This window comes from Malaclemys terrapin, chromosome 4 (assembly GCF_027887155.1).
Source record: "Malaclemys terrapin pileata isolate rMalTer1 chromosome 4, rMalTer1.hap1, whole genome shotgun sequence".
NCBI classification, from domain to species: domain Eukaryota; kingdom Metazoa; phylum Chordata; order Testudines; family Emydidae; genus Malaclemys; species Malaclemys terrapin.
In genome coordinates this window covers 69,912,734-69,936,078 of record NC_071508.1, presented here as the reverse complement: position 1 = coordinate 69,936,078, position 23,345 = coordinate 69,912,734, and the positions used below count along the sequence as shown (strand labels likewise).

General features: G+C 43.9%; 1 protein-coding gene across 2 annotated transcripts in view; it reads right to left on the bottom strand.

Annotated features, from left to right (window-relative positions):
- Positions 1 to 23,345, bottom strand: part of TPCN2 (two pore segment channel 2) — a 64,753-nt gene that overhangs the window by 28,337 nt on the left and 13,071 nt on the right. The window contains exons 5-10 of one of the 2 annotated variants that reach the window (XM_054025974.1): positions 19,636 to 19,752; positions 14,622 to 14,728; positions 6,296 to 6,368; positions 3,266 to 3,365; positions 2,442 to 2,507; positions 1,310 to 1,374 (exon numbers count right to left, since the gene is read on the bottom strand). In XM_054025974.1, the coding sequence (XP_053881949.1) occupies positions 1,310 to 1,374; positions 2,442 to 2,507; positions 3,266 to 3,365; positions 6,296 to 6,368; positions 14,622 to 14,728; positions 19,636 to 19,752 (528 nt within the window). The remainder of the gene's footprint in view (positions 1 to 1,309; positions 1,375 to 2,441; positions 2,508 to 3,265; positions 3,366 to 6,295; positions 6,369 to 14,621; positions 14,729 to 19,635; positions 19,753 to 23,345) is intronic. The other variant, XM_054025976.1, reaches the window with a different exon arrangement.

Below are 23,345 nucleotides of genomic sequence, written 5' to 3'. Positions count from 1 at the left end.
GGAGAGAGAGCCTTTCCCTATTCCTCTCACTGACTCACTCTTCTTACCCATAGCTCTCTCTCAGCCTGCCAAGGACCACATGTGGGTACAACATGCAAGAGACTCAAAAATGATGGACACTAACATGTCAAATGCTGTGGGAGTCATTCCTTTATCATGTTAATACCTCTTCCTGTATTCACGGAGCATGCTCAGTGGTCCATCCAAGACTGTGCAACAAACTCCCCCAGGAGCTAAGGACCATGACAAGTCTCACTATCTCCTGCTCCAGGGGCAAGGCATGTTTCTTTGACCTGCCTTCTCCAATATAAACACTTAGCAGCATGTACATTTTAAAGCAAACCAAAACAAAGCACTACACTGAACACACAACTCTCCCCTAGAGGAGAGGATAAGAGAGAACAATCCCCATGTTGCTTAATGCACTACTGAAAGGTGCAGAGGAGTTTATAGTGTACGACTGATTCTTTATACATCATAGACTCCTTTTATTTGAATTTAAGTATCCATGGATATACCTGTATCTCAGGCAGTAACTCTCCCCCTCACCCCCAATGAATAAATGGTGGCAAAGGGGGAATGAAGATTCAGCAACAAGCCAGATTAATGTCTCCTTGTAATTGACTGGCTAGTCACTTCCATGGAACTCAAGTTCTGCAGCAAGTTCAGTGGTTTGCACTTTAAATTACAGCATGTGCCACAATACAGTCTAAACATAAAATACAAATAAAATGGAGAGAAAAGGTTCTCTTTACAGGCAGAAGTTATAGTAACACGATTTGTAGTGAGGACCAGTCACCACTTCTGACTTGATTTCACATGCTGAATCATGCAGGAGAAATATAAAACAGTGATTTTTTTTTATTATTGTTATTTTTATCTATTAAAATAGCACCTAAAGGCCCCAACCGAGAAAGGGGACCTATTGTGCTAGGTACCGTAAACAGTAATACACCGAGGCCTGAGCCACAGAGCTCTGATACAGCTATTTTGGTGAGGGGTGGAGGTTTTTTACAATAGTTAAATCTGTACAAATTCTAGTGCGAGAACACAGTTACATTGGGGTATAGCTTACTCCTCTTTCCTTACAGGAAGAAGCTACACTAGGATACACACCTTTATACTACACTAGGATACACGCCTTTATAGTATTGTAACTGTGTCCTCAATCAAAGAGGTTGTGCCGCTTTGACTACACCAGCTAATTTCAAACTCCACTCCCGTGCATTTCAGACTTAGAGCTATCTTATGGCTCAGCAATAGTGTGATTAGCACATAGAAACACACAAAAAAGGCATGTTTTACTCACCAGAAGGTATCCTCGAAACTGATTGTATATTATTGCTGTCAGCAAGTTCATCAGAAACAGGTTTCCTTTAAGAAAAGAAATACATATAGTGAGATCCACTGGACATTTAGTTCAGTTTCTTTGAATCATATCGTGTTTGCCTGAGTCTAAGCCACACAATGAATAATCTGGACCTAAACACACAGTCATTTTTTGGTGAAACAACAGACCTATAGGATTTGAATATTGCTAGTTCATAAAACAGGAGCCATTACAACATTTTTACAATAGCCACCAAGAGAGAAATCAAACTCAACATTTCTATTGATCACTTAAACAATAAGCAGAGCTATAACAAGAAGTCAGGTTTTAAGACAGAAGTATTTGTAAATGCAGAAACTAATGAAGACTTTTCAACTGACTAGAACTTTACATCTTAAAACTTTGATAGAAAAAAATAAGAATTAAATTACAACGTTTGCATATGTTGCACAGTAAGCTGGTAAAGTGACTTTAAAATTCAACACAATTAGTTTCCTCACAACAAATATCTGATTCTTGCCCTCCCCGCCAGCCCAACTAATAAAATTTGCCAACAGTTTGCATGTATGGCTCTACAAAAGTTTGAACTAACAACAGGTCATGGACTAACCTATCTAAAAATGAGAAAAATTGCTGTAAGCATCTTTCATGAAAACTATACTTCAAGATACTTCACAGAGTTAAATAAAACTGCAAAGTTTAAGTAAAAGAAACACAAGGAAAGACGACTATTGTGGTTATAAATCCCAGGAAAAAATTAAAACAACAGCTTTTCCAAACTCCAATTCTAAGGTTCCTCTGTCAGGGTGTGGTAAAATGATTAACAAGTACCTTAGCACTCTACAGGCTAGTCTACACTAGAAGTGCTGCAGCTGTGCTGCTGTAGCATGTCTGGTGAAGATGCTCTTGGCCGACGGGAGAGAGCTTGCCCATCAGCATAATAAAATCACCTCCACGAGAAGCGTTAGCTATGTCAGTGGGAGATGTAACTTATGTCACTCCGGGGGGGGGGGGGGGGTTGCTTATTCACACCCTTGAGCAACATAAGTTATGCTGACATAAGTGGTAGTGTGTACAAATCCGAAGTTACTGAAGAGAACAGGTGACTTACCCAACACAGTGAAGAGTATGAAGAAGATAGAATAGGCTCGATTCTTAGAATATGCAGGAATCATCACTGTATAAAAGTTTTAAAACAAATGGGAATTAGGAATGTTGTGCCTGAAAGAAACAAACACTTAAAATCCTAATCTGGTATAGGTGGAGACCATGGGGCAAATTAGTAGGGGTAATTGTAATAGCTTAAGTCAATGAAACTATGACAGTTTAAATTGTTTCAATGGGGGCAGAAGTTGGAGAAATCTTTAAAGGCTTTAAAGAGTTAAAAAGGACACAAATTTGGAGTAGCCCTTGCAGTTTTCTCACTAATTGCAGAAGGAACCATTATATGGAAGAATAGTAAGAATATTTAGGATCATTTGATAGTGGTCAGACCAGGGGTCGGCAACGTTTGGCACGTGGCTCGCCAGGGTAAGCACCCTGACAGGCCAGGCCAGTTTTATTTACCTGCTGACGCGGCAGGTTCGGCCGATCGCAGCCCCCACTGGCCGCGGTTCACCGTCCCGGGCCAATGGGGACGGCGAGAAGTGGCGCGGGCGAGGGATGTGCTGGCCGCGGCTTCTCGCTGCCCCCATTGGCCCGGGACGGCAAACCGCGGCCAGTGGGGGCCGCGATCGGCCAAACCTGCCACATCAGCAGGTAAATAAAACTGGCCCAGCCCACCAGGGTGCTTACCCTGGCGAGCCGCATGCCGAACGTTGCCAACCCCTGGGTCAGACTGTAAATTAAAGGGAGCAATGGAATCCGTTCCATCAACTATTTTATATTGTTAATAGGAGAGAGGATATGAGAATGACTTTGGAATGGATTGCTCACCATCAGGGTTATTTGCAGTAGTCAGCAGCACCAGCAGTGAAGTCAGTGAATCTGGCAAATTGTGAAAATATCCCACCCATTCCTTGTCTTGCTGCTTATCCTAGACACAGAGACCCATATTATTACCAAAGCAACACTGAGGTGTCAACAAGCCTGTGTCTTGCCAGGGAAAATCAGTTAAGAATCACCCAAGAACCCTTTTCACTGCTTGATACAATACAGACAGCCAAGTCTACCAAGCAAGGTGGAAGAGAGCTGTGAGAGTAGTGTAGAAGATGTAGGCAACTTACATGCAAGGTTCTGATACAATCAATCAATCAGTTATGCTGCTGTAGCGCCTTCAGGCAGACATCATTAAAACGTAAGAAAGAACATAGTTAAAAACGACAAGATGTAGAAGTGTTAATACAGGATTTAGGTCTGCCTAAAGTCTATGGACATCGGAGGGAAGATAATGCCAGAAAGAGGGAGTGTAGCAATTCTGATAATGGCACAAAAATGAAAAGAGCATCCCCTCCACGCTGAGAGGGCAGCTCGGTGCATCGGAAAGAATCGGCTTCTGAGTATGATAAAATCACCAACATAAGAAACCTTAATTCAGACAGTAGCGTCTTACGCCCCTATCTACACTGCAAAAGTCAAGCCTGTATGAGAAGCTGTACAGTCTGCAGACACTAAGGGTATGTCTTCACTACCAATGTTAAAACATTGCCACAGCAGCGCTTTAACGTGGCTGTGTAGTCGCGGCACCAGCGCTGGAAGAGAGCTCTCCCAGCACTGTAAAAAAACCCACCCCCACGAGAGACGTAGCTCCCAGCGCTGGTGCACTGTCTACACTGCCACTTTACAGCGCTGAAACTTGCAGCACTCAGGGGGCTGTTTTTTCACACCCCTAAGGCCTTGGCTACACTTAAGAATTTACAGCGCTGCCGTGCGAGTGTAGTCACGCCGCCAGCGCTGTGAGAGCTCTCTTGCAGCGCTGTAAGTACTCCACCTCTCCGAGGGGAATAGCTTGCAGCTCTGCAAGCGAGCGTGCAGCGCTGCAGGCTCTGATTACACTTGCGCTTTACAGCGCTGCACTCGGGGGGGGGGGGGTGTTTTCACACCCCTGAGCGCAGCAAGTTGCAGCGCCAGTGTAGCCAAGGCCAGAGAGAGAAAGTTACAGCACTGTAAAGTGGCAGTGTAGACAAGGCCTAACAGTTCTATCTTACATTGCAGATGGGAAACCAATCATGATTCCAAACTAAGGCCTTGGCTACACTTGCAGCTGTACAGCGCTGTGAGGTAAACCTGTCTTCGTACAGCTGAGTAGGGAAAAGCGCTGCAGTCTGTCCACACTGACAGCTGCCAGCGCAGTGGTGTGGCCACACTTGCAACATTTGCAGCTGCGTTGGGAGCGGTGCATTATTGGCAGCTATCCCAGCATTCATGTGGCTGCAACGTGCTTTTCAAAACGGGGGGGGGGGGGGTTGGATTGTGACGGGGGGGAGGGGGAGAGTGCTTTTTGGAGCATGTCAGCACTCTATTTTGCAAGTTCCGAACTCCCGGCCCCCTGCTCTTTCATTTACTCACTCAAAGCCAGCTGCAAACTGTTTGCTTTGAAACCTGCACTTCTGCATTCCTGCAGCCGGTCACAACAATGGAGAGGATTGGCAACTTGACAAGGTGATTAGTACAGCGCTGCAAGCGTTTACACTCACACCCAGTGAGCCGTAGCCACTCCGCTGCAGCTGTTATTCCTCTCGGAGATGTGGAGTACCTGCAGCGGTGTACCCAGGGAGATACAGCGCTGTAAGTGCCCTGCCAGTGTGGACGGAGAGTGAGTTACAGCGCTGTAACTCACAAGTGTAGCCAAGGCCTAAATTACGATAGCTTTTCCAAACTCTTATTCTAAGGTTCCTCTGTCAAGGTGTGGTAAAATGATTAACAAGTAACTTAGCACTCTATAGGCAAAGCTGTAGAACAATTTGGATACAATTAAAACAGATCATGTCTATAATACAATGCAGAAACAGGTCTTATTAGTTTCGGACAGCCGACACTCCGTTTTTCAGCATGCACAGGTCCTCGGGCCCTAACCGCACTGAAGAACAAGCCATGTTAGTGACAGTTGTGTTGAAAAAAGGCCCTGAAACCACAGCCTGAGAACGATTCTCAAACACAGTTGTCACGTGCACAGTCTTCATACGGGAGGAAGCCCCCACCTTCTTGCACAGAGACCCTCTGACATCTCCCAGGTCTTCTGCCAAATAGCTTCTCCCATTGCTAGAGATAGGCCTGCTTGCACTCTCTCACCTGGAACCTGGGTACTTTATTTCTAAATGAACTCAAGTAAGCTCAAGAACAAATTTACCCAGGACACATGGGTGTTCTCGTTCTCTCTCTCTCTCTCTCTCTCTCTCTATATATATATATTTATATTTATTTACATACACACACACACACACAAACATACAAGGCCCTGTTTACATAATGCAATTTTAGGGCCTTTACTACACTAGCCTTTCTGTTCCCACTTTAAAATTCTCACCTGTGCTAATACCAATGCAACTGTAACAGCACTGGAAGCTCCTGCATGGATAAGGCTGCTGGCATTTTTACCACCATGTCAGCCAGGATTGCTAATGAACAGAACTAGGCAAAGGGATAAAAAAAATGCAGTAGGGAAGTTAGTGTAGTCACAGCTCAGAAATGAAGACGAAGTTCAGTTTTGGAGATATAGCATTTTGAGACTGAGAAAGAAGAGACCATAAAACTGGTTTGGAAGTGACCTTCCAATGCATTCTTAAATATATAGTACAACAATCATCAGAATGTGTATGTTTTGTAATTCAGTTTCTAAAAACAACCCTCCTGTAAGAGATTATAAATCCATCCCAAGAGTTCTGACAAAGAAGGTTGGGGAACCTATCTGTTCTTGGGGAATGGGTTTCTCTGGCTTAATCAGACAACCAACATATGCAAAAGCCACTCCGGCGAGAAAAAACAACACTGGGATTTGTCACAGCATAAATGTTAGTTATTAGTTACCTTTGATCGAGCAAACAGCAGCATGCCAAACATGGTGAAGAGACACAAATGAACAGCTAGCAGCAGAACAACACTATCAGAGAGAAAATATATATGTCAACACTAGTTCTTTTGCTAAAACACAAGAGGACACAGTCCTAAACAAAATCAATGTTTTTAAAAAAAGCTAGAGCAAAGTAACAAACAAATCAAAGCATCCCAATTCAGGACCCATAAGCATGTGTCATTGACTTCAATCAAAATTGACTGCAGGACTGAAGTCAATGGGACTTAAGCATGCATCTAAATCAGGGTCATAGTCTTCTGTCGCTTAATTATAAGGATTGTTTCTATAGCATTAGGCCTTATGACCTTCTTTGGCAAAAATATATGGTCTTAGTGGGTGTGTATATATATCTTTGATTCTAAGATTAATATACCCTGTGTCAATCAAAGAGATGTGAGGGGATATAGCAAAGGGGATATACCATACACATGCATGCGCAGGAACAGGTCTCTTTAAAAAAGCATCATGCTGTGTGATTGCACTCCTTACTTTGATTTCTAGTTAAAGGCTTCTAATAAGAAAATACAATGCAATATCTGTACTGCAAACGCTTCCCCCAGAATGAAAATACTGAAGTAAAGCACCCTGCAATAAATGCATCATGGGAGAAGGTAGCCTAATGGTTGGAGTTCATCACTGGGAGCCAAGAATTCCCTATGTTCTACTCACAACTCTGAAACAGATTCTCTCAGAGGTCCTGGACAAATCACTTAACCAATTGATGCCTGTTTCTCCTCATGCAAGGGGGTTATGAGGATTAATGTACATAGTCATGACGCATGGCTAGAAAGGGTTAAACATCCTGAAAAATAAATAACCCTCAAAAGACATGTAGGGATAATGATAATGTTTGTGTATTTACATATGTATGAGAATGGTCGATAATGTAATCAACAGTCCCTGTCTATGCTGTACTCTGATATCATTTAAATGAATTGTAAACAAGGGATCTCTCAGTATTCATCTCTCTGTGAAATGTACTGTGAATGGTGGAGGAACAAGCAAATGGCCTTATGTGAATTCATATAGCTAAGTATGGTGATGGACCTCCTTCAAAGTCATCCTAATTACCTTTTGTTCCCCGAGGAACTCCCAACTTGTCAAACAGGACATGAAATTGTATAAAAGATCCTTGGGTCTCATTCTGTCATCTCAGATCTGTTTAAGCTTCTGCAGGGGAAGCTTGAATTGCAAGACTGAGGTCCCAGTTATGCTGGTATGGCCTGAATAGGAGATTTGGACATTGGACTATGACCTATGAACTGAATTCTAAAGGAACTCTTTGCAACTACAAAGCTCACCATCCTGCTGTGAATCTGAACCTCAATGAATTGAACTCATGTCTGGATGTAGATTGATCTTTTAACCATACTCTCTTTTGTTTTTTAATAAATTTTAGTTTAGTTAATAAGAATTGGCTGTAGCGTGTATTTGGGTAAGATCTGAAACATTCATTAACCTGGGAGGTAATGTGCCTGGTTCTTTGGGATTGGCAGAACCTTTTCTTTTACATGATGAAATAAGATTTACAGAAATTTTCATCATATCTGACGTGGGTACCTGGATGGAGGCCTGAGGTTGGATCACTTTAAGGGAACTAAATAGAACAGGAGTACTTGTGGCACCTTAGAGACTATCAAATTTATTTCAGCATAAGCTTTCGTGGGCTACAGCTCACTTCTTCAGATACATAGGAAGTTGATGGATTTCCACTCCATACGGCTAAATGCAGTGCCTTGCATAATGACACGTTTCAAAGTAGCAGCCGTGTTAGTCTGTATCCGCAAAAAGAACAGGAGTACTTGTGGCACCTTAGAGACTAACAAATTTATTTCAGCATAAGCTTTCGTGGACTACAGCTACAGAAATCCATCAACTTCCTATGCATCTGAAGAAGTGAGCTGTAGCCCACGAAAGCTTATGCTGAAATAAATTTGATAGTCTCTAAGGTGCCACAAGTACTCCTGTTCTTTTTAAGGGAACTGTGTTGTTTGGACTTCTGAGAACCAGTAAGGTAATAAAGAAGCTGTTTTATGCTGGCTTGGTAAATCTAAGTATTGAAATATCCACCAGCTTTCTGGGGATTGTCTGCCCCATTCTTTGCAGTTCACCCTAATTGAGTAACTACAGCTGGCTCCCCACTAGGGCCCTGCTCACAGTGGCACAGTCGTGCTTGAATACACATTACCACAGATTAACTGGATTTTTGGATCAGAACCACATGCTTGTCAAAATTTAATTTAGATATTGGAGAGTGTAAGAGTTAAAAATTAGTTACAGTGAGAGACCCAGGATGAAGATTCTGACAGAAAAAGCACTGAAGAATTGTGCTTACAGAGTAGGTTGGATTTTAAGCAAAAGGCTCCAGAGCAGGAACTGAAAAATCTGTTAATTGCCAGTGATAAGGAAGCAGACCCAGCGAAAGTGCTTGCCGTGAGAAACCAGCAGCTAGAACTTGAACAAAAACAAAAAATAGCTGATATGGATTAGAAGGTGCTGAAAGAAAATGCCTGTGTTTTGATCATGAACAAAGAATGGCATATATTCAATTCCAGGAACTAGAAGTTAAGGCAGAAGTGGACAGACTTAAGCTCCAACTCAGAAAAATAAAGGAACAGCAGGAACTGTATCATCCTGAAATGCTAGCTCCTCTCAACAGCAAAGATGGGGATAGAATCTATCCAGTTTGTAACAAAGTTGGTATGTTGTTTGACTCTAAGCAGACGTGTGTAATCAAATTTACCCCAACATTGCCACCTTTTATGTAAATGCTTTTACTGTGAGCTTGGGTCAAGGTAACCCCATAACTTGTGCAGAGAATGTAAAAGTCAATTGTAAAAGCTGTTTAGGGCAAATTACAGCTTCTAACATCACTCTTGTTAAAGCAGATCTTGTCAAAGAGGAAGATTATTTACCAAATCAGAGTGTGAATATTGTAATCCTCTATGAGTTTACTGTAAGTGTGCCTTTAGCCAGAATCCATCTTGAATGGAATGGTGTTAAACATGAAGTTATATCTGGTGTAATTAAATTATTTCCTAAGGATCGTTTGATTGGGGATGATATTAAAACTTTGTTCAGTCAAGCTGATGACATAAACCAGTCACAGGAAAGAAATAATCCTGAGCCTGTGTCTATTAGGGGCAAGGATTTGCCTATGGAGGGTTTCTCCAAATGTTTGTCCGAGGAAGATGGCTGTTTGTCTGTGCAAAGAAGCAGTGCATACATGGAAAAGAATTTCTGAGTGTCTGTCTGGTATCTAAGAAGTGAATCTGGCATTAGATAAGGCTGAGGAAGATATTTCTCTAGAGCAAATTAAAATTGGTGATCAGGTTAAAGCCCTAACTGAGAAAGGAAGGGGTACATTCTTGGTAAGTGATAAATTGTTGACTAGTAAAGCTTGGGAAAGTAAGCCTGACCCAGTTAAAAGTGATGTGCTTAAAATAGCTCAGTGTAATAAGACACTACTTGTGGAATGACAGGTTTCAGAGTAGCAGCCGTGTTAGTCTGTATCCGCAAAAAGAACAGGAGTACTTGTGGCACCTTAGAGACTAACAAATTTATTAGAGCATAAGCTTTCGTGGGCTACAGCCCACTTCTTCGGATGCATATATGCATTTTTACTTGTGGAAAACAGCAGTTTATCTGTTAAGGCAGGGGAAGGCAAAGGAAGTTTAGATAAGCATAGGCAGACTTCTGAGCTGATGGCTTTGTCTAATCAGCAGTTTGGGAAGGCAAGGTTAGTGGAACATGAGTATCCCTATACTTTACCTGTTATCAGGGTGGAGAATTGTGACAGTGAAGGAAATGCTCCTGTGTCTGTTTGGGGTAATGACTTGCCTATGAAGGGAGCTACCCCAATCTCCAAGCAATTGTCCATGAACAGCCATGTGTGCTGGGACAAGCGAAATGATATCCCAAGCTGTTTGTCTGTTAAAGGGGAATATTTCTCCAGTCCTTTGTCTGTAGAGCAGACAGAATGTGTTTCTCTGTTTATGCTAGTTGAAAATTTATCAGTTGTTCTAGAGTTGGATCTGGATTTAACTAAAGCCCAGGAAGGGAATGTTCCTAAGTTTGTGTCTGCTAGGGATGGTGACATTGTAACTAGGTTGCATCCAGTTGATGTCATAAATAGCTCCCAGAGACCAAGCGATTCTGGTGCTTCTATTTTGCCTGTTGCTAGTGTGTTGCTGGGTAAAGATATGACAATCTTGTCTGATTAGGGTGATATCATAGCCAGGGCATAAGGAAAGCATGAAGGTGATTTGACTACGTTACCCACTGACAGTGTGGAAACTTGTAACAAGGAAGAGAATACTTCTAATCTTGTGACTATGAAGTCTAGCAGTTTATCTGAAAGGGGGTTTTGTGAAAATGCTCCTGATGGGACAGTGGTGATTCTGAATTTAAGTGAAACCCAGAAAGAGTCTGTTGTTGCTCAGAAAAAGGTTCCTTTAGAGCAAGCCGTAGGTGAAAAGGGTAAGGGCAGAATTTCCGTTAAAAAATGTGTTGTTGCTTAGAAAGATTCCTGAAGAGAAAAATCTTCAGGGTAGTTTTTGCAAGCAGTTTGCTGCAACTGATGGGTATGGAAGTGATTTGATTGAGTTAACTCAGGGTGAATCACTTACAGAGAAAGCAGCAGTTTGTTTGGGAGACTTGTTTCAGTTCCCAGCTGCCAGAGTCTTTCTGAGGTGTATAGATCCACTGACTGCTTTAGAAAGACCCAGTGTGGATAGCTCTGAGAAGGTTTCAGATGGAGTGAAAATGGCAGGTAAACTCTCATCTCTAGACAGTTTGGACATGTCTTGTGGTCTCTTAGTGGACTTGATATCTGATTCCATGTGAAAGCAGAGGTTGGTCATGGAAGGACAAAAGAACCTTGAGACATGCTAGTGAAAAGGGAAGATACCTCTTTAAGACTGAGTCCAGCCTTGGTATTGGTAACAGTTAAGGATCTGAAAATTAGTAAACAAGCCAGTGTCTATGTTGATGCAAATTACCTGACTGACTCGGGAGAGAAAGACTTGCACATAGTTGGTAGCAAAGAGGACACACCCAGCCAGCCAATGTTACAAAGAGAGTTCAGATTTTGACCCTACTGGATAGGGAGGAAGGGAAAGATTAAACCTTGCAAATAAAAGCCACAGGTTAACCTAAAATACCAAAACCCCAAGGAAGTGGTTAAACTGAAAGCCTATGTTAAGGAAGACCCGGAGGTCAAGAAAAAGCTACAAAGGCTCAAAAGGGATATTGAACAAGCTGACCTAAAGAATGATTTGTCTAAATCAAAGACTTGGCATGACAAAAATAACTAAATGTACACTTGTGATAAAACTGATGCTACTGCTAATGATTGTAACTAACTTGTTGCTGATACCAAGAACTGTAAAAATGTACAATGTGCCTGGTCTTTTGGAAAAACCCTTGAACATGTTGGGGGTAATACATAAGAACTCATTATGTTGTAAAAGCCTCCATGGTTATACTGTTTCATTACATGACAAGACACACCATGTTAAAAGGCCTGGTGATACTGATATTTCACAGTTAGTGCCTGTATCTAATCTTGAAACTGTATACAGCAGAAAAACCACTACAAGCTTGAACTTTGCTGTGCACAAAGGGAAACTGAGTTAGAACACCTCACAGCCTTCATGGCTGAATGCCAGAGTAAATGCTCTTTGAAAAACATTAAGGGCTATGTTAAGTTAACACATAGAGCAAACCCTGGATTCACTAAAGTGTTTCACAAAGTATGGACTAAGTTTTTGGCTAGTGCCAAAGCATGCATTAATAATTTGGCCTTAAAAAGAATTCAATGTAAACACAGCTCATTATAATGTTGGAAGGTCCTTAAGGTGTATCCAGGAGCTTAGGTCCATCTTGGGGTCCCAGGGCGCCCCAGCCCCTTTGGAAGGTCAGAGCCCTGTCTGCCTCCCAGCCACATTACCAGCCAGCTCCTGAAACTCTGCCTTCAGCGACCCCTCCCACAGCCTTTGTTCAGTTTTCCGGAGCTCTAATTTCGCCATTTCACACCAGTCTCACGTTGGGGGTGTGATGCATGGCTAGAAAGGGTTAAACATCCTGCAAAATAAATAACCCTCAAAAGACATGTAGGGAGATAATATCTGTGTTTTTGTGTATTTACATATGTATGAGAAGGGTTAATAATGTAATCAACAGTCCCTGTCTATGCTGTATTCTGATATCATTTAAATGAATTGTAAACACGGGATCTCTCGATATTCATCTCTCTGTGAAATGTACTGTGAATGGTGGAGGAACAAGCAAATGGCCTTATGTTAATTCGTATAGCTAAGTATGGTGATGGACCTCCTTCAAAGTCATCCTAATTACCTTTTGTTCCCCGAGGAACTCCCAACTTGTCAAACAGGACATGAAATTGTATAAAAGATCCTTGGGTCTCATTCTGTCATCTCAGATCTGCTTAAGCTTCTGCAGGGGAAGTTTGAGTTGCAAGACTGCGGTCGCAGTTATGCTGGTACGCCCTGAATAGGAGATTTGGACATTGGACTATGACCTATGAACTGAATTCTAAAGGAACTCTTTGCAACTACAAAGCTCACCATCTCTGCTGGAATCTGAACCTCAATGAACTGAACTCATGTCTGGATGTAGATTGATCTTTTAACCATACTCTCTCTCTCTCTCTCTCTTTTGTTTTTTAATAAATTTTAGTTTATTTAGTAAGAATTGGCTGTAGCGTGTATTTGGGTAAGATCTGAAACATTCATTAACCTGGGAGGTAATGTGTCTGGTCCTTTGGGATTGGCAGAACCTTTTCTTTTATATGATGAAATAAGATTTACCGAAATTTTCATCATATCTGACATGGGTACCTGGAGGGAGGCCTGAGGTTGGATCATTTTAAGGGAACTGTGTTGTTTGGACTTCTGAGTAACCAGTAAGGTAATAAAAAAACTGTTTTATGCTAAGTATTGGAATATCCACCAGCTTTATGGGGATTGTCTGCCCCATTCTTTTCAGTTTACTCAATTAGAGTGACTACAGCTGGCTCCCCACTAGGACCCCGGTCACAATAGTACTTTCAATATAAAATGATAAGTGCCAAGTATTATATACAAGTGTGAGATACAAACACGTTCACATGCACAAATCATCAGTACTGCTACTCATTTTAGAGGCACCACATGCTTTCTGGCAAGACTTAAAATAGACAAGTGGTCTCATACTGAGGAGTGATCATATCCACAATTCTCAGGATAAGGTACACAATCACTAGGCCTCAAGCTCCCAGAAAGGAAGTGAAACTTTGAGAACCTTAGGCCATTGTGATGGGAAGCATAGTAACATGCATATTTAAAACAAGCAACCAACCTAAAGAACCCTAAAATCCTACCAAAACAAAACACTCCATAGCACTCACCTCTCCCTGAAGAAGAGGATGAGAGAACAAACACCACATGACAGGTGCAGATTTAGGCCTTATCTACACTGCAAAATTAAGTCGACCTAAGATGGGTTGATGTACAGCCACCGCAGTAATTACTGTGGTGGTTCATGTCCACACTACACCCCCTCTGTTGGTGGTGCATGTCCTCACCAGGAGCGCTTCCATCGACTTAACTGTGTGGGGCACTGAAAGCTGGAGCGCACATACATCCTCGCTGGGTAGAAGGTTCCAACTATGAGCCCCATGCAGGGCTGATAGCTGGGACTGTCGACCCTGGGGCAGGGGGGGATCCAGCTGTGAGCCCCGTGAGGAGCTGACAGCCAACAGGCAAAGTAAGTAACACAGTGTCTACACAGACACCGCATCAGCCTGACTACATCAACCTAAGCACTACACCTCTCGCAGAGGTAGAGTTATTAGGTCGGTGTAGTGGGTGACTTACATCGGCGTGAGCAACATTGTAGTGTAGACACTTACAGAGTTAGGTCGACCTAACTCTGTAGTGTAGACCAACCCTTAGTCACATAGTTTAATGCACTACTGAAAAGCACTCAGCTACTATGGGGATGAGTGCAGTATGAGAAACTATACAGAACAGAATTAGCTCACCTCACCACTGGGGTAACATTCAAGTTACTGCATAGATAATTTTCCCAGCTATAGGTAGGCCATAGCCTGCTCCTGTAAGGGACTTTCTTTCATCCGCTAATCATTTACCTAGCTGGTCTCTCTCAACATAGAACCTGTCCAGATTCCATACTCCCAGAATAACGAGACTACCTAAAAGGCATGTTCAGGTACCAGGCTGCAACAGATCTGAGGGAAATTACTGTGCTGTTACCTACCTTGCCATTTCTGGCAGAGTGCTGTTGATGCATTTTAATGTCTTTTTCATCATAGAGGAGTTCTGAAGGAGAAAGAAAGGCCGGAGAATTCGTCTTATTCTCACAGTCTGTGAAAATAAAATAGTGGGTTTGGTATTTGAGCCCTACAAAGTTTCACACAGCAGACACCACTAATTTTTTTGGCATTTTTGTTAGAAAAGATTAAGAAAATGATGGATTCCCAGAAATAATGACACTTCATAAAAGGAATTTTTTTATTATGCAATAGCTAAACCCAGTCCAAAGGTCAGACAATAATTGAAGGCGATTAGAACACTTTGTACTTCTAAAGCCCCTTGTACACAAGGATCTCATTGTGCTTTACAAACACTTGTGAATTAGTTTTCAATCACCTTGCAAGGCACCTAATCATCATTTGTTTCATTTTACAGTCAGGTAAACTGAGGCACACAATGGATAAGGGTAGAATTTTCAAAAGCACCTAATACATAACCTGCTCCAGGACACAGAGTGAATCAGTGGCTGAGCATGCCATAACCCTGGATTCTTAACTCAGCCCCTTTGTTCTAACCATTAGTTGTCAATCCCTTGCCAACTATATGATTTTACAAAGTTTTATTCTGAAAACAAAAGGTAATCTGTATTGCGCACAGGGGAAAGGAACTTACAAAAATCTAGTTTGTTTTTTTTTTAAATCAGCCTTTATGTAAATTCTTTACTTTTTTAAAAGTGATCTTCAAAGGGGAAAATAGTTTTGTCATCTGATTTTTTTTTATTATATTTGAACATAGTCCAAAACTTTTCATGTTGTATTTATCTTTTACTTCTGCTTTCCCTCTCCCTTACAGACCTTTTTTACATTAGAAATATTAAGTCTTTACTTCTCTGGTTTTGCTGAAGGACTCCTTAGGACACTGAAAAATTATCAGGATCACTACAAGGATGAGGAACGGAGGTAAATCTAGCATTTTAGACACAAAAGGTTTTATTTAGTTTATAGACAGATGGGTCCAGGGTTTGTACATTAGGGTGCATAGGGTTTTCCCAAAAAGCTTTTCTATACACAAAACTATACCATTTTAACTATACCTGTATAGTGAAAGAAGTACAAGCCCACCACCACCACCCAAGTTTGGATGCAGCTATACTGCTATAAAGGAGTTTATCCCAGTATAGCTCATTCCCATAAAAGAAGGAGAATAGGTTATAATACAATTTTCAGTAGAAAAATCACACCCCTCTCTGAAATAGCAAAAATGTACAAAAACTGTGTACAGACCAGGCCTAAATATTAACACCCATCTAGATACAGAAGCAGTTGCTAACCAATATAGAGACTACTTAACTTGATGCAGCAACAAAACAAGACATTTACCTCATTCCCTCAACCAGGGTTTTGGTCTGATGACCTTTTTATTGTTGTTATTATGATTGTATATAAATCTACCACAAAAGTAGGCAGCATTGGTCCCAGGATATTAGCAAGACAAGGTGGGTGAGGTAATATCTTTTATTGGACCAATTTCTATTGGTGAGACACACAGGAGCAGCACCACGGTTTTTGGCACCCTAGGCAGGGGTCCTTCTGTGCTCCCGGTTGGCGGCGGCAATTCTGCGGTGGGGGGGGGTCCTTCCGCGCTCCCGATCTTCCGGGCACTTTGGCAGCGGGTCCTGGAGCAAGTAAAGGACCCGCCGCAGAATTGCCGCCAAAGACCCGGAACGCGGAAGGACCCCCCGCCACCGAATTGCCGCCCCCCCCAAATCCTGGTGCCCTAGGCGACTGCCTAGGTCACCTAAATGGAAATGCCGGCCCTGGAGACACAAAAGGTTTTAAGCTTACACAGAGCTCTTCTTCAGGTTTGGGAAACATACTCTGGGAGGCTATGTCTACACTACACAGATTTTAGCGACACACACCCGCTAAAAGGTGCACAGTGTAGCCGCTGTTTGTCAGTGGGAGAGCGCTCTCCTGCCGACAAAGCGCTGTTCACCCCAGCGCTTGTCATCGACAAAAATTTTGTCTTTTGGGGGTGGGATGCATGTTTTTTTAATACCTCTGAATGACAAAAGTTTTGTCTTTCACTTGCCAGTGTATAGAAAGCAGAGTGTCACAGCTAAATACAAGGTGGAACAGATTGCTTAGCATAAGTAGTTAACACATATTTCAAGCATCCATTCAAGATGAAATGGCCTGTTAACACCACTCCTGTCACGGGAGAGGGCACAGGGCTGTTAGTGGGTTACAGATTGTTGTAATAAACCATAAATCCATTGTCTTTATTAAGTCCATGATTTCTAGTGTCTAGCAAAGTTATGAATTTAAGCTCCCAGGCTTGTCTTTTGAAAGTGTTGTGCAAGTTTCCTTTGAAGATGAGGTCTGATGAGTCAGATATAGAACTCCCACACAAAAATGATAAAGGACAAAGAACACTATCACCGATGGGTGAACACTCTTCACAAAACAATTACTCCGTATCTGACCTCTCAAGCCTCATCCTCAAAGGAAACTTGCACAACATCTTCAAAAGAAGAGCTTTCATTCATAACTTTGCTAGACACTAGAAATCACAAACTTAATAAAGACATTGTTACAGTAAACTATAAATCCACACAGAACTGGAAGGGACCCCGAAAGCTCATCGAGTCCAGCCCCCTCCTTCATTAGGAGGACCAAATACTGATTTTTGCCCCGGACCCCTAAGTAATCCCCTCAAGGATTGAACTCACAACCCTGGGTTTAGCAGACCAATGCTCAAACCACTGAGCTATCTCTTCACCTTGGTCTCTTACACTATGGGTAAACTATTCATGCTAAACAATCTATTCCACCTTGTATTTAGCTGTGACATTCTGATTACCGTATATACTCGATCATAAGCCGGTTTGTTTATAAGCCGACCCCCCCCGCCCAAGATGGATAAGTAAAAATGGAAAATTTTTATAACCCGTTCATAAGCCAACCCTATAATTCAGGGGTCAGCGAACTTTGGCTCCCAGGCCATCAGGATAAGCCGCTGGTGGGCCGAGATGGTTTGTTTACCTCGAGCATCCCCAGGCACGGAGGTAAACCTAAGTAAACAAAGTGTCCCGGCACGCCAACGGCTTACCCTGATGGGCCAGGACAGCAGCAACTGGTGGGGAAATTTGGGGGGGGGGGGGGGGGGGGGGAGGGGGAGAAGCTGGGAGTCAGGGGAGTAACCCCTGTGACTACTCCCCACATGACCCCACCCCTAATCTGGGACCCCCACTCTCTCTCCATCCCATCTTATCTGGGGAGGGCCAGGGGAGGATGTCAAGTATCAGGGGGTAGCCGTGTTAGTCTGTATCTACAAAAACAACAAGGAGTCTGGTGGCACCTTAAAGACTAACAGATTTATTTGGGCATAAGCTTTCATGGGTAAAAAACTCACTTCTTCGGATGCATCCAGGGGAGGATGTCACTGACCTGGCTGGAGCTGCTCCGGCAGGCTGGGCAGCGCAGCTGCAGCCTGCTCCGGCGGGCCAGACAGGGCGGCGCGGCCGCAGCATGTTCCAGCGGGCTGGGCCAGGTGGCGTGGCTGCAGCCCCGGAGCTGCAGCTGCTTCTTCCCCGCCTCTTCTCTTCTGTCTCTGCTGGCTGTGCTGCCTCTCCTAGCCCCTCCCCCCAACAGAGGGAGCAATATCCCACCTCTCCCTCGCTATACCCGTTCATAAGCCAATCCCCATCTCTGGTGCTTCCCTTTTTTACTAAAAAAATTCAGCTTATGAACGAGTATATACGGTACCTTTTCTATACCTGAAGAAGAGCTCTGTGTAGCTCAAAAGCGTATCTCTTTAACTAAGAGAAATTGGTCCAATAAAAGATATTACTTCACCCACCTTGTCTCTCAGGTAAAATATAAAAAAGAAGCTAGCTGGGACAGCAGAACACTACTGCTTCATATGCAAGTTCAGCTGTTATGTCCATTCAACATTAACAATTCTTTCTTTGCCACTGCACTAGTATCCTGGTCACTAAAATATGCATTACAAATTTTGAGTCTAACAGTTTAACACTAACAGCCCTGTGTTAAACCCCTGGCTACTCCTGCAAATGATCTGAAGCAAGGTTTACATGCTTTGTCGGGGACGGGTGAGTGGTGTTTGACAATGGCTTTGGCACAGGAATCTGCATTAACACAAAATGCAAAACTCCAGCCTCATTCTCTTCCTGTACATTTGGATCATTTGAATATTTTGTAATCACTGATTGATGATGATGATGATGATGATTCAGTGTGAGTCACTTACAGCCAGGGGAGCTGTTGCACAGTGGAGGAAGAGGAGAGAAAAGCTAGGTTACTATGATTAGGATATGTGTGTTTAGAAGCATGTCACAAGATTTTTGGTCATATTACTCTTGTAAAGTCACATGGTTAAAATGACTGCAACTCCCTCTGAAAAAGCAAGATTTGGCACTGTATTTATCTTAGGGTGACCAGACAGCAAGTGTGAAAAATCAGGACAGGGATGGGGTGTAATAGAACCTATATCAGAAAAAGACCCAAAAATCGGGACTGTACCTATAAAATCAGGACACTTTAATTTATCTTGACATTTTGAGAGGGAGGGTTGGCCATGGGCAGCTACCTTCAGTAAATCCTACAAAGTTAAATCCAATGGAAAATTCTGTCCTCTTCCTCCTACACAATGAAATTTCTGCTAAATGGTCAGATTCTTTTCTATTCCATTCAAATTATCACAAAGACTACTTATACTGGCAAAGCTGTATTCAATTTTACAGAGACCATTACATCCTTTATTGAGAAACTCAAATTAAGTGTCGCAAAAGACTAGCTTTGCTACAGCAGGTGTTTCCTAATGTCTCATTATGCTCACTCTAGCAGCAAACAGAAGACAAGACACCCCACCCAGCACTGTAATTTTTAGGCACCACACAGTAAAGGCCCTCCTACAGGCCTTCTCTGCAGTAATTCCCTCCCTGCCACAAGCCTCCTGATAGTTTGGGGAGGGATGGAGGGAATAACAGTTATTACCTCTGTACAAGAAAAGCTCAGTGACACAGTCCAGTCGATAAGGGAAACAACCAGTGTCAGGATATAAGCCAGCAGCCATTTCGTTTTCTGAAATTCTTCCCAACCAATTAAATAACTCTGGAAGGCAAACAAAATTTCAACAACTGTTAAACCATAACAAGTTGAGTGGGCACTAAACTGAAAAGGAAACTGATCTAAAGACACTGTAAAAGATGTGTTATTTTTAAGGGTATGTCTGGCAGAGTTACAGCACTGGCAGTTACAGCGCCGCTCAGAGAGCACTGAAGGGAAACTGCTATTGTGTGTTCACACTGTCAGCTGCCTGCGCAATAGCATGTTCACATTTGCGGCACTTGCAGCAGTATTGGGAGTGGTGCACTCTGGGCAGCTATCCCACCGAGCATCTCTTCTTCTGCCACTAAGAATTGTGGGAAGGCGGAGGGTGTCGTGGGGCATCCTGGGTCCTGTCCCAATGCCCCGTGATGCATTGCTTCGCATCCCAGCAATTCCTGTGCTTCCGTCCGCATTTGGCGCCATCTTTCAACAGTCTGTGTACTGTGCGTCCTACCTCTTCAGTCTGGAGGAATGGATCCCGCACTGTTGACCAATATGCTGCTCGCTCTCACTAACAGCAGCAAGATAATAATGAACACAGCCTGTGGAAAATGTGGGGACAATAATGATAAGGCCCCCCCCGTACAGTGCTGGCTCTCCCCAAGAGCCACGTGCCCCATGTACAGTATGGTCCTGGAACACTGATTTCCCCTGCCCCTGAGGCTACTCACCATTTTGGGGGTCTTGTGGCTCATGTGCTTGCCTGGGGTCAGCCAATTAGTGACAGGTATGTGAACAGCGGCTGTGTTTTAAATCAGCGGTCTGTGTGTTGCAAATAATACTGTTTCTGTAAAATGTTGCATTTTGGCTTCACAGATATGACCTTGGGAGCCCAACCTCCCTCTTTGTTATCAGCGGCTGAATGGCTGCGCAGAATTAGAAACCCGCCACAAAGAACTAAGGAGAACTTGCTGCGTGATGTTATGATGCACTCCGCAGCCGAAAAACAAGAATTGAAGAAGTGGCAGGACAGCAAGAAGAGGGACCAAAAGGAGAACGTGGCGCACCAGAACGAAGCCATGGAGAGGCTCTTAAATGTTATGGAGCACCAAGCAGACACGCTCCAGGCACTACTAGCACTGCAAACTGAGCAGCTCCACGCCCGCCCTCCCCTGCAGCCATTGTCACAAAACTTTTTCCCATGTGCCCCCCAGACACCGCCAACACACTCTTATCAACCTCCTGGCTCCAGTCTGTACCCGCTGCATTCCACTCCTCCCCCATCACAGTCCAGCCCTGCGGACTCCCACTGCACTCAACACCCATCACTCTGCAGTTTAGCCCTGCTGAAGTACAGTACCTGCTGCACTGTAATCCAAAGGAGAAGGTTGGATAGGATACCTGGATATACACAAAACCGTCCCGGGACCCCACCTACTCCTGGGATCCCCCCTTCCCTCAGCCCTCTCAGTGCTGATATGTATTTTTGTTTCCCTCTCTCCTCTGGTTGTTTTTTAATAAAATAATTGTTTCGGTTTGAAAGCAATCTTTATTCCATTAATTGAAAACAAACAGAGCCCTGTAAAGCAACAGGCAATTTTCTTACACCTTCATAGTGCATCATCTACACCAATCTCAATCACCTCCTAGCATTACAAGCACTGCACTCCCAAGCATAGCAACAAATATTAGTGGCTTTCAGCTTCAAATTGCTGCCTCAAGGCACCCCTGATCCTTATGGCCCCGCACTGCGCCCCTCTAATAACCCTGGTCTCTGGATGTTCAAATTCAGTCTCCAGGCGCTGAGCCTCAGCAGTCCAACCCTGAGTGAAGCTTTCACCCTTCCCTTCAAAAATATTATGGAGCGTATAGCATGTGGTGGCTATAAGCATAGGAATATTGTCATCGGCCAAGCCAAGCCTCCCATATAGGCAGCACCAGGGGGTCTTTAAACAGTCAAAAGCACACTCAATAGCCATTCTGCACTTGCTCAGCCGGTTGAATCACTCCTTGCTTCTGTCAAGTTGCCCTGTGTACGGCTTCATAAGCCACAGCATTAAGCAGTAGGCGGGGTCTCCCAGGATCACAATGGGCATTTTGACGTCCCCTACGGTGATCTTCTGGTCCGGGAAGAAAGTCCCTGCTTGCAGCTTCCTGAACTGGCCAGTGTTTTGAAAGATGCCTTCTTCATGCACCTTCCCGGACTGTGTTAATGTCTGTGAAACGCCCATAGTGATCTACAAGCACCTGGAGAACCATTGAGAAATACCCCTTCTGATTAATGTACTCGGTGGCTAAGTGGTCTATTGCCAAACCTGGAATATGCGTGCCATCTATCGCCCCTCCACATTCAGGGAAGCCCTTTTGCGCAAAGCCATCCACAATGTCACGCATGTTGCCGAGAGTCACGGTCTTTCGGAGCAGGATGTGATTAATGATCCTGCATACTTCCGTCAACATGAGTCCAATGGTCGACTTCCCTACTCCGAACTGGTCGGTAGCCAGTTTTCACAGTGCAATCACCACGCGCTTCTCCAATGACGGGGCAATTCCCATTCTCGCGTCCTTGCGCCACAGGGCTGAGGTGAGCTCATCACACAGTCCTATGAAGCCACATTCGGCTTTCCTCATCCGAAAGTTCGGCAGCCACTGCTCGTCCTCGCAGACATGCATCACGATGTGATCCCATCCCTCAGTGCTTGTTTCCCAAGCCCAAGAGCAGCGTTCCACTGTAGTCAGCACCTCCATGAATGCCACAAGCAATCTCGTGTCATAGCTACTATGCGTGGCGAGATCAATGTCGCATTCCTCTTGCCTTTATAGTTTAAGGAATAACTCGTGAGCAGGGAATCAAGGGAGAGTTTTCTCCAAGAGTGCAGCTTCCGCCCTGGCCTTTATGTGGTTCGCCTTTGTGCAGCAGTGGTCCCCACAGTGACAGCAGAGTGGTGTGGGAAAGTTACCCTTAATGGGGCAAGAAACAAAGCAGCTCTGCTAAAGAACCTGCGGCAGTGGGTTGCCCACTATCTCCATGAGAGTTTCCTGGAGATCTCTGAGGCAGATTCCCATGAAGTGAGGGAGTCAATCAACACCCTGTTCCACAGCTCAGACTAGGCATGTGGTGGTACACACATCATACAGACACAAGCCTGCTTTCTGCAACCCTCCTGTTTGCACTTCAGCGATTTCCAAAATCAAAGCCACTTACCGGGGCGTCCTCTCCTGTTTGCGCTTCGCCAAGATCCGACAGCTGTGACTGGCTAGCCTCCTGCGGGGTAGAGAAGATCTCCGGGCTGCATGCATCTCTGACCTCCAAGTCGTCCTCTGCCTCTGGGTCCCCCTCCCCCTCCACATCCTCATCCAAGATTTCCTCCTCCTGGCTCGGTCCACTCTCGACTGGCACACAAGACAACGAAGTATCCACCGTGGTCTTCGCAGTGGAGGTGGGGTCGCCACCGAGTATCGTGTCCAGCTCTTTGTAGAAGCGGCAGCTCGTGGGCGCAGCACCGGAATAGCGTTCCACAGCTCCTTCACTTTGACCCTGCACTGCAGTGTGTCCTGGTCATGGCCCCTTTCTGTCATGCATCATGAAATCTGTCCGTAGGTATCATAATTCCTACAGCTGGAGCACAGCTGGGACTGGACAGCCTGCTCTCCCC